The sequence below is a fragment of the Mobula birostris genome, chromosome 2 (assembly GCF_030028105.1).
Source record: "Mobula birostris isolate sMobBir1 chromosome 2, sMobBir1.hap1, whole genome shotgun sequence".
NCBI classification, from domain to species: domain Eukaryota; kingdom Metazoa; phylum Chordata; class Chondrichthyes; order Myliobatiformes; family Myliobatidae; genus Mobula; species Mobula birostris.
In genome coordinates, this window is record NC_092371.1 from 25162868 (window position 1) to 25175180 (window position 12313).

Below are 12313 nucleotides of genomic sequence, written 5' to 3' on the forward strand. Positions count from 1 at the left end.
ATACCATGGGTTCCTATTTTGTTAAGCAGCCTCATGTGTGGCAGCTTGTCAAAGGCCTTCTGAAAATCCAAGTAAACAACATCCACTGACTCTCCTTTGTCGATCCTGCCTGTTATTTCCTCAGCTAATTCCAACAGATTTGTCAGTCAAGATTTCCCCTTGAGGAATCCATGTTGACTATGACCTACTTTATCATGTGCCTCCAAATATCCTGAAACCTCATCCTTAACAAAGGACTCCAACGTCTTCCCAACCAGTGAAGTCAGGCTAACTGTATGTACTAACAGACAAAGAAAAAGAAAAAAAATCCTTATTAGAAACTGACTTTGAGCCTCTGCCTGTCCAAGCTTCTTGAGCCAAGGCTTGTCCACTCTAACACTAATAGCTGATCTGCTTATACTTCACTTTTTTTTATTGGCTCGTGCCACCTGAGCTGAACAAGCAAATGCTCATGATGATTCCTGCCTGCCAAAAAGCTCTGAAAGGTCACGAGCTCTTTTTTAAACCTTGTGCCGCCTCAGCAAAAACAAACAACTGCTCGCGATGATTGCACCCCACCGAAACTACACGGTCTCTACCTGACACTTACCATTCATCAGTAGGAACCTGACCACATCTATGTGCCCTCGGTGAGAAGCGATAAGCAGGGCTATGAAATTACGCTCTGCAATCCAGGCTGCTCTCTCGGCCACTTTCATCCGCTGCGAATTCGGAGTGGAATACTTGCTGTGCTTGGTAACACCGAGGGATAGGAGCTGTAAGTCAACGAGCACTGTCACTGCTGAGTCATGGCCCACTTTCTCCCACCGCCCCCTGGTGTCTGTGCTGCAGACACACCAGGTCACCCACCCCCACCCCGAGAGGGTAATGACAGCTATATCAAACCATGGTAGTCTGTGTGGCGAATTTGCTGTTTTTAGGACCAGAAAGATGTTGTTTGCTATTTCCCTCAGGCGATGCAGTAGGAGTATGACAACACATGAGAAAGGGTACCTGCTGTCACTTCCCCCCCCCCCCCACAGATGTCCACCGCTGCTGGACATGGCATTTGGGCACAGAGATGTCCAAGTTTTGTGCAGCTATGCCCTCACTGCCCTCCTGCACACCTCCATCCACCTTGTTAGTCAGCACCTTCCAGAGAAGATGGGAGCCAGTGATGATCTCAACAGGGACAATGGGCTGACAGCCCTGAAGTTCCTGGGACAAAACTCCAGAGGAAACAAAGACCATTGGTTATTAATTGGGTTCACTTCATCTACTGTACACTAAAGAGGACCAGCTGATTTCTCCAACGATACAACATCTCCTCTAAGTGGCCTGGGAGCACTTGATTGATAGAACAATGTAGAAGAAGTTTGATTCTTAATGTGTGCTGTGTAGGGATGGTTCCATTATCCCTTCTTCAGTAGGATATAAGAATTGAACAGTAACATGGCTGATGTTGCCATTTATATCTTGCACTTCGTTCCATCCCAATCAGGAAATTAGAATTATATGTAACCATGGGGAAGAGATTATAATACAGAGATCATCTGGGACCTTACATAAACTGGACAAACCAGATTAGCATTTAAGTTTGGAAGGCGAATTCATGGAGATAGTTTCCATATCAGTACGTTGAGAAACTATTCATGGACAAACTATTTTAACTCTACTTTTATGCAGTAACAAACATTAATTGTACTCTGATAACACAGTCATCTCTGGGGAAGAGTGATCATAATAAAATAGAATTTTATATTGACAGTGAATTAGATCAATCTGAAGTGAATCTAAACAAATTAAATTTCAAAGGAAAGTGGTATGAGTTGGCAGTGGAAGACTGAGAGAGTATATTAAAATCTATGTCAGAAAATAAACAAGGGCTAACGTTTAACAGGATTCAAGGCCTAGAAATCCTTAGGACCCAAAGACCTGCTTCAAGAAGACCACTACCATCCAAGGTAACATGCCTTAATAACTACTGCCCGGTGGCTCTGACATCTGCCATCATGAAGTTCCTTGAAAGGCTGTCACAACACACATTAATTCCAGCTTTCCAAACAACCTCAACACACTGCAATTTGCCTACTGCTAAAACAGATCTACCAGAGATACCATCTCCCTGGCCCTACACTCATTTCGGGAGTACCTGCACAGTAAAGACACATAGGTCAGAGTATTGCTTATTGATTACAACTCAGCCTTCAATAATATGATTCCAAGCAAACTCATCTCCCAACTCCTAGACCTGGGATTCAACACCTCCCTTTGCAACTGGATTCTAGACTTCCTGCCCAATCAACTGCTATCAGTAAAGACAGACAGAAACAACTCCACCATGATTATCTTCATCACTGGTGCCCCACAGGCTGAGTGTCCTCAACACCCAACTCTATTCCCTACACACTCACAACCGTGTGACCAGATTCTGCCCTAGGTGTATCTACAAGTTTGCAGATGATACCCCGTGCTGGGTCGTATCTCACATCATTATGTCAGAGGGAGATAGAGAGCTTAGTGACATGGTGTCATGACAACAACCTCTCCCTCAGTGTCAGCAAAACAAAAGAGCTGGTCATTGACTTCAGTAAGGGAGGCAGTGCACACACTCCTTTTTACATCAATGCTGATGACGTCGCAAAGGTTGAGACCTTCAAATCCCTTGGAGTAAAGTCTGTGCTGATCCAATCACATTGCCAAAAAAGCTCACCAGTACCCCTACTTCCACATGACCTCTTTCATGTTCTCTGATTTTTACCGATGTTCGGTAGAAAGCTTCCTATCCAGGTGCATCACAGCTCAGTTCAGCAACTGTTCTGTCAGTGACCACAAAAGCTACAGAGAGTGTGGACACTGCTTCGTATTCATTGAGACCAGCCTTGCCTCCACTGACTCTGCGTCCACTTCTCACTGCTTCGGTAAAACAGCCAACATAATCAAAAACCCAACCCAGGACATTCTCTCTTCTCCACTCCCCCCTCAGGCAGGAGGTATAAAAGTCTACCACCAGGCTCAAGGGCAGCTTCTATCCTACTGTTACAAAACGGTTGCATGCTTCCCTCGAATGATCAGATAGACAAGAAGGTGCAAGGTCATAACAAGGTAGATTATGTGGTCAAAAATCAATTTTATTCTATTCAATAACAAAAGCATAGAAGCTACCTTGAGTTTGGATGTACATGCTTTCAGGCCTCTGTATCTTCTGCCTGACGCAAGACAGCAGAACGAGGAATGACTAGGGTGGGTGGGGGCTTTTGGTTTCTGTAGCTGCATGTTAACTTTTATTGATAGACTGTAGGACACCCATGAATGGAAAGGAGGGAACACACTCAGCGACTGAGCCTCCTGGGTAGAGGATTCCAATATCCACCACCATCTGGGTGAGGATGTTCCTTCTGAACTCTGACCTGTGTTGAGACTGGCACTACTAGATTCAAGCACACCGTTAATTTCTCACTACCCCCTCGCCCATCTGTCAGGGGAAAGCATCTTCCAACTTTAGAGGAGGGTTAAGGAGGTTCAGACATTCAACACAAAGGTGGATAAATCTTCAGGTAGGAAGGGAATTAAGGGCTAGGAGAATGGTGCGGGAAAATGATCAGCCATGATCTTATTGAGGGAAGTATAAGTGCTATGTGTGGACAATCCAAACCATGGAGAATTCTGCTTCACAATGATAGGAAGAGCCTGCCTTCCCCTGCTTCTACATTTTACATTGTCTATTTCTAGTTCTGCATTAGGCAGTGATACCTCCTGGATATTGCCAAGTGCAGCAGCTCGGAACAGATTCTGCAAACCATCCTGAGACCAGGTTTTAATCCTTATCGTTCCACCACCGATTACGCCGTTGAATTTCAGGGTGACGTTGTCAGGCATTTCTCCTGCGGAGCACAAACATCGTTAGGCAGGATCATCTTGCAGCCACGTTTCAGAATCAGGATCAGGCTTATTATCACCAACAGTTGTTGTGAAAGATTTGTGCAAGACATTAAAAAAAAGTTACAATAAAAATATAAATTAAAATTTGTTGCAAAAGAGGAATAGTGAGATAGTGTTCATGGACCATTCAGTAATTTGGTGGCAGAGGGGAAGAAGCTGTTCCTGAAAAATTTAGCGTAGATCTTCAGACCCCTGTGCATCCTCCTTGATGGTAGTATTGAGAAGAAAGCATGTTGCAGATAGTGAGGGTCCTAAATGATGAATGCCATCTTCCTTCAGCATCGCCTTTTGAAGATGGCCTCAGTGGTGGGGAGGGTGGAACTGGCTGGGTCTACAACCGTCTGCAGCCTCTTTCTATCCTGTGCTTTGGAGCCTCCATCCCAGGCAAAGATGTAACCAGTCAGAGTGCTCTCCTTGGTACATTGGCATAATAATTACTGAGATGAGTGTTACGCTGTGCAATATCACCAGGTTCTGGAGTAAACAGCTCTACTCAAAAGCAGAGAAGGTTTTAAGCTAGTCTGATGAGACCAGGGAACACAGGAAGGCAAATCAGTGTCGTGGGCCACTTCACTGAAACCATGTCTGGGACCTTTCTGTGTTCAGGACTGCATGATTCACATCTCTCAGAACTAGTCCATTACAACAAAGGAGGTCATTCATCCCACGTTGACTGTACCATCCCATTCCTAACATACCCCACAAACCATCCACTCTGAACAATTTCTCCACTCATTTGTGTCAGGGGCAATTTACAGCAGCCAATTAAACTACCAGCCTGCGCGTCTTTGGTTTGTGGAAGTAAACCAGGAGCAGCACGATACTGGTGCTGTTAGCGCGTTTAGGGTTCGAATCCCACCACTGTCTGTAAGGAGTTTGTATCTTCTCCCTGTGACCAGCTGGGTTACCCCTCCGGGTATTCTGATTTCCCTTATTCCAAAGACATATGGTCAGGGTTAGTAAGTTAGCCTGTAATGTTGGCACCAGAAGCGTGGTGACACTTTCAGGCTGTCGAAGCACAATCCTTGCCAATTTGATTTGATGCTAATGACACATTTCACTGTATGTTTGATGTCTGTGTGACAAATAAAGCTAATCTGTAGATCTTTAATTTTTAAACCAGAGCAGTGGGGGAGACCCACGTGGTCACAGGGAGGCGTGCAAACCCCCCACAGCACTGTATCAGTGAGGTAGCAGCCTCCCAGGCTGTGCCATCCCATCACCCTCATGACAACACTTCTGGGAACAACAGTCATCCATGCATGAGGTGTTGCCAGAATACGAATAGTCTATCAGACTAACAATAGCGGCTCTGATCAGAGGGACCAACACTTGTGAGCAAAGTGCTTTACGGAGCAGCAACTTTCCACAGCAGAGGGCTGGCAGTGGAAGAAGATAGAATTTAGAACATTACTGCACAGTACAGGGCCTTTGACTCACAAGTTTGTGCTGATCTTTTGACCTACTAAGAGCAAAATAACCCTTCCCTTCAACATAACCCTCCATTTTTCTATCATCCATATGCTCACCTAAGAGCTTCATAAATGTCCCTAGTGTATCTGCCTCTATCTACCACCACCCCTGTGTAAAGAGCTTAATTCTGACACCCCCCTATATTTCACCAATCACCTGAAAATTATGCCCCCTGGTATTAGCCATTTTCACCATGGGAATATGTCTCTGGCTATTCACTTAATCTATGTCTTTTATCATCTTGTACACCTCTATCAAGTCACTGCTCATCCTCCTTTGCTCCAAAGAAAAAAGCCCTAGCTCACTCAACCTTTCCTCATAAGAAATGGTCTCTAATCCAGGCAGCATCCTGGTAAATCTCCCCTGCACTCTCTCAAAAGCACCTATACTCTTTGTGGCTCACCACTACTGAAGTGACTAGAACTGAACACAATATGCCAAGTGTGGTCTAACCAGGGTTTTATTGTGCTGCAACAATACCTCGTGACTCTTGACCTCAATTCCTCAACTAATTGCTTGCAACTCTGTGTGTCTGACAGAGTGATCAGCAGCACTGGGGCTCCACAGGGGACTGTCTTGTCTCCCTTTCTCTTCACCATTTACACCTCGGACTTCAACTACTGCACAGAGTCTTGTCATCTTCAGAAGTTTTCGGATGACTCTGCCATAGTTGGGTGCATCAGCAGGGGAGATGAGGCTGAGTACAGGGCAATGGTAGGAAACTTTGTCAGATGGTGTGAGCAGAATTATCTGCAGCTTAATGTGAAAAAGACTAAGGAGCTGGTGGTAGACCTGAGGAGAGCTAAGGTACCGGTGACCCCTGTTTCCATCCAGGGGTCAGTGTGGACATGATGGAGGATTACAAATACCTGGGGATACAAATTGACAATAAACTGGACTGGTCAAAGAACACTGAGGCTGTCTACAAGAAGGGTCAGAGCTGTCTCTATTTCCTGAGGAGACTGAAGTCCTTTAACATCTGCCGGACAATGCTGAGGATGCTCTACGAGTCTGTGGTGGCCAGTGCTATCATGTTTGCTGTTGTGTTCTGGGGCAGCAGGCTGAGGGTAGCAGACACCAACAGAATCAACAAACTCATTCATAAGGCCAGTGATGTTGTGGGGATGGAACTGGACTCTCTGACGGTGGTGTCTGAAAAGAGGATGCTGTCTAAGTTGCATGCCATCTTGGTCAATGTCTCCCATCCACTACATAATGTACTGGGTGGGCACGGGGGTACATTCAGCCAGAGACTCATTCCACCGAGATGCAGCACAGAGCATCATAGGAAGTCATTCCTGCCTGTGGCCATCAAGCTTTACAACTCCTCCCCTGGAGGGTCACACACCCTGAGCCGATAGGCTGGTCCTGGATTTATTTTATAATTTACTGGCATTAGTTACATATTACAATTTAACTATTTATGGTTTTACTACTATTTATTATTTATGGTGCAACTGTAATGAAAACCAATTTCCCCCGGGATCAATAAAGTATGACTATGACCATGACTATGACTATGACTAATTAAGGTCAACACACCATGTGCCTTCTTAACAACCCTATCAATTTGTGCAACAAATTTGAGGGGCCCCAGGACCTCCACACTGCCAAGAATCGTGCCATTAACCCTGTATTTTGCTTTTAAATTTGACTTTCCAAAGTGGATTACTTCACACTTCTCTGGTTAAACTCCATCAGCCACTTCTCAGCCCAGCTCTGCATCCTGTCAATGTTCCATTGTATCCTATGACAACCTTCAACAGTATCCACAATTCCACCAACCTTTGTGACATCTGCAAACTTACTAACCCACCCTTCCCCTTCCTCATCCACGTTATTTATAAAAATCTCAAAGAGCAGGGGTCCTGGAACAGATCACTGTGGAGTACTACTGGTCACTGACCTCCAGACAGCATACATTGCATCTACGAGCACCGTCTGCCTTCTGTGGGCAAGCTAATTCTGAATCCCTGGATTCCATGTCTCATAAATGAGTCTACAAGATATACAAGATATTAAGAGGAATAGATAGAGTGGATAGCCAGCGCCTCTTTCCCAGGGCACCACTGCTCAATTCAAGAGGACATGGCTTTAAGGTAAGGGGTGGGAAGTTCAAGGGGGACATTAGAGGAAGGTTTTTTACTCAGAGAGTGGTTGGTGTGTGGAATGCACTGCCTGAGTCAGTGGTGGAGGCAGATACACTAGTGAAATTTAAGAGACTACTAGACCGATATATGGAGGAATTTAAGGTGGAGGGTTATATGGGAGGCAGGGTTTAAGGGTCGGCACAACTTTGTGGGCCGATGGGCCTGTACTGTGCTGTACTATTCTATGTACTACCATGGGGAACTTTATCAAGCACCTTACTAAATCCATAAACACCACATCCACTGCTCTACCTTCATCAATGTGCTTTGCCACATTCTCAAAGAATTCAATGGCTCGTGAGCAATGATCTGCCCCCCGGCCCAGAAAGCCACGATGACTATCCATCAGAGCATACTTCACCAAATGCTCATGTATCCTGTCTCTAAGAATCACTCCAATAATTTGCTCACCACTGAAATAAGACTCACTCATCTCTAATTCCCAAGGTTATCTCAATTCCCCTTCTTGAACAAGGGAATAACATTTGCCACCCTCCAATCATCTGGAACTACTCCTGATGCCAGTGAGGATGCAAAGATTTTGCCGAAGACTCTTCCCTTACTTCTCCTAGTAACCTGGGGTATATCCCATCCAGCCCCAGGGACTTACCTGTCCTAATGATTTTCCAAATTCCAGCACTTCCTCCTTCTTGACATCGACAGGTTCAAGCATATCAGCCTGATTTACACTGTTCTCATGTTGAAAAAGATCCCTCATACTGGTGAATACTGAAGTAAAGCATTCATTAAGGATCTTCCCTACTGGATAGAAGTATTAGTGATCATCCTACCCTCACTCTGGCCATCCTTCCTAATCTTCACGTATGTACATTACGCCTTGAGGTTTACTTTAATCCTACTTGCCAAGACCTTCTCATGTCCCCTTCTAGCTCTCCCTGCTCTATTCTTCAGCTCCTTCCTGGCTACCTTGTAGCTCTCTAGAGCCCTGTCTGGTGGGCGAGATTACAAGTGAGCGTTAGAGCTGAAGTTAACAGACTCCAGTTCCCAGTCACTACCCTGGTCCCTCCAGCTCCCAGTCACTACCTGGTCCCTCCAGCTCCCAGTCACTACCTGGTCCCTCCAGCTCCCAGTCACTACCTGGTCCCTCCAGTTCCCAGTCACTACCCTGGTCCCTCCAGTTCCCAGTCACCACCTTGTCCCTCCAGCTCCCAGTCACAACCTGGTCCCTCCAGCTCCCAGTCACTACCCTGATCCCTCCAGCTCCCAGTCACTACCTGGTCCCTCCAGTTCCCAGTCACCACCTTGTCCCTCCAGTTCCCAGTCACCACCTTGTCCCTCCAGCTCCCAGTCACAACCTGGTCCCTCCAGCTCCCAGTCATTACTCTGGTCCCTCCAGCTCCCAGTCACAACCTGGTCCCTCCAGCTCCCAGTCACTACCCTGATCCCTCCAGCTCCCAGTCACCACCTTGTCCCTCCAGCTCCCAGTCACAACCTGGTCCCTCCAGCTCCCAGTCATTACTCTGGTCCCTCCAGCTCCCAGTCACTACCTGGTCCCTCCAGTTCCCAGTCACAACCTGGTCCCTCCAGCTCCCAATCACTACCTGGTCCCTCCAGCTCCCAATCGCTACCTGGTCCCTCCAGCTCCCAGTCACAACCTGGTCCCTCCAGCTCCCAGTCACTACCCTGGTCCCTCCAGCTCCCAGTCACTACCTGGTCCCTCCAGTTCCCAGTCACTACCTGGTCCCTCCAGCTCCCAATCACTACCTGGTCCCTCCAGCTCCCAGTCACTACCTGGTCTATGCTGGAAGGAGGTGCCCAGTTGAGTCACTGGCTGGCTGGAGATGCCACAGATGTGGCTACTGCAACACTGTTTAGATTCATTCCCTAATTTCAGCAGAAAGCACTCCCCATGCCAACACGATGAAGGTTTTCCCCAGTGCCCCAGCAGACTGGTAATGATGGCACACTCAGAATCAGAATCAGGTTTATTATCATGGATATATGTCAGGAAATTAGTTATTTTGTGGCAGCAAGACACAGAAATGACTAAAGTTGCAATAAAAATTAAATGGTGAAAAGAGGACTGCTGAGGTAGTGTTCACAGGTTCTGATGGCAGAGGGAAAAAGCTGTTTCTAGGACGTTGGTTGTGGGTCTTCAGGCTCCTGTACCTCCTCCCTGAATGAGAAGAAAACAATTCCTGGGCAATAGAGGACCTAAATAATGAATGCTTCCTTCTTGAGGCCCCACCTTTCAATGGCCACGAGACTGGCCCATGATGGAGCAGATATTGATCACACAGAACAACACAGCACAGGGACAGGGCCTTCATGATACCTGTGCCAAGTGTGATGCCATACCAAACTCATCCCTTCTGCCTGCACAGAATCTGTATCCACCCCCCTCTGCCCCCACCCATTCCCTGCATGCTCATGTGCCAAAGTAAAAAGCTGTTGAATGCTACTGTAGTATCTGCTTCCACCATTATCCCCGGCAGCCCATTGCAAGCACCCACCACTCTGTGTAAAAAAAGAAAGATGCTCCATACACCCTCTTTAAAACTTCCCCCCTCCCACCTTAAAGCAACGTCTTTCAGTGTTTGTCTTCTCCACTCTGGGAGAATGGTTGGGCTGTCTACTCTCTCTGTACCTCCCATAATTTCATAATGTGACTTGCTTCCAAGACCAGGAAGGGGCCAATAATTGGAGAGAGAGTGCGGGGACACGGAGTGAAGTTATGGAGGCTGGTGAATTCTCCGGTATCATTCTGTGACTTCTGGCTGTTAACTAATTTCCGGTTTGTTACTATGAAGAAGCAGTGGGGAAATAAAAAAAAAAATAACTTTTAAAGCATGTTTGACACAAGATTCTTCAGATACTGTGAAGTTAGAACAACACACACAAAATGCTAGAGAAACTCAGCAGGTCACGCAGTGTCTATTAATAAACAGTCGACATTTTAGGTCAAGACGCCAGTCCTGACGATGGTCTCAGATCCAAGTGTCGGCAGTTTATTTCCCTCCATAGATCCCGCCTGACCTGCTGAGTTCCACCAGTATTTTGAGAGTATTGTTAAAAAAAATACTTTTTTAAAGTTAAAGATGGTGTGTGTGTGTGGGGGGGTGGGAATGTCTGGTTGACCAGCTGTCATGCATCATCCAATGGAATGACAAAGAGTCTACTTGTTTTTTGATTGGCTGGGAAGATGAAATACCTCAAGGACGGTGAGGATAAGGCTATCTGAAGGTCAGGAGGCAAACCTCTGGAACATGTTGTGTTGGCTGTCCTACCCTTCCCCAGCTCACTGTAGAAATAGAAACATAGACAAACCTACAGCACAATACAGGCCCTTCAGCCCACAAAGCTGTGCCGAACATGTTCTTACCTTAGACATTACCTAGGGTTACTGATAGCCCTCTATTCTTCTGAGCTCCATGTACTCTCCAGGAGTCTCTTAAAAGACCCTATCGTTCCCGCCTCCACCACCGACGCCAGCAGCCCATTCCACGCACTCAGCACTCTATGTGTAAAAAAACTTACCCTGACATCTCCTCTGTACCTACGTCCAAGCACCTTAAAACTGTGCCCTCTCGTGTTAGCCATTTCAGCCCTGAGAAAAAGCCTTTGACTATCCAGTGGATGGGGGATGGTGAAAGCAGAGCTGTGAGGGAGAGTTAACCCTGAGCCTTACCTTCATCAATGTAGTAGAGCCTCTGGTAGTTGGTGGGGATGCCGGTAATCAGCTCCAGTTTGGATTTCATTTGCGCTATCGTCATGTTACCGTGGCAGCTTCTTATTTGGAAGTTCTCCTCTGTTTCCTCCAGGTGAACTTTCAGGCTGAAGGCCCTCTGGCACTGCATGAGGAGCTAAAGGGATTTTAGTGACAGGTCTTCTTTCACCTTGACCGACTGCTGGGAAAAGGAACTTAGGGCTCTGGCCGGAGAGCCTGGGATCAACATTCCACAAAAATCAAAGGGAGAAATGGCTGGTAATTCATTCTTTTCTAAATGTCACATGGGTAAAAATAGTTAAACACCTTGAGGGTTTCACTGCCTGTGGCATACGCTGGCGATTGTGACCAGAGTTTTGTTTGACATCTCCTTGGAGACCAGGCTTTGCTTGCTCAGCACTGTGAGGTGGAGAGTCCAACAGCTACCGCCAGCTCCAGTTTAGTTAAAAGAGCCATTTTATTGTTATTTTGTCTGGACAGTAATACAGCACAAATAAAATGAGACATATTCTCACCAGGAATAGGGGAGTGAAAGTTGTGTGTGCGTTTCAGTGAATTAGGGTGTGTGAATGCAGATCGGGGAGAGTGTTTACTGAGTGAGTGCATGATTGTGTTTGTAAGTGTGTCTGAGAGGGTGAGGGAGAAAAATGCACATGAGAGATTGTGTGTGTGTGTGTGTGTGTGTGTGTGTGTGTGTGTGTGTGTGTGTGAGAGAGAGAGAGAGGGAGAGAGAGAGACAGACAGACAGAGACAGAGAGACTGAGATTGTGCATCTGTGTGTGTGAGAGAATGACAGAGATAGAGACAAAGACAGAGTCAGGGACAGAGACAGAGATTTTGTGGCAGACAGAGATTGAGATTGTGCAAGAGAGAGACTGATATTGTGTGTGTATGAGAGAGGGACTGAAATTGCATGTCAGAGAGAGAGACTGAGATTGTGTTGTGTGTATATGTGTGTGAGAAAGAGAGGGAAAGATTATCTCTGAGTGTGTGTGTGTGTGAGAGACCGAGATTTTGTGGTGTGTGTGTGAATAAGAATGAGAGAGAAGCACTGAGCTTGCATGTGTGAGAGACTGAGATG

The 12313-nt window shown here is 46.3% G+C and overlaps 1 protein-coding gene across 1 annotated transcript in view; it reads right to left on the bottom strand.

Annotated features, from left to right (window-relative positions):
• LOC140185441 (uncharacterized) overlaps nucleotides 1–11571 on the bottom strand; it is a 29825-nt gene extending 18254 nt beyond the window's left edge. The window contains exons 1-3 of the mRNA XM_072238782.1: nucleotides 11194–11571; nucleotides 3733–3863; nucleotides 590–755 (exon numbers count right to left, since the gene is read on the bottom strand). Coding sequence (XP_072094883.1) covers nucleotides 590–755; nucleotides 3733–3863; nucleotides 11194–11362 — 466 coding nt within the window. The 5' untranslated portion in view covers nucleotides 11363–11571. The remainder of the gene's footprint in view (nucleotides 1–589; nucleotides 756–3732; nucleotides 3864–11193) is intronic.
• Nucleotides 11572–12313: the final 742 nt, after the last annotated feature.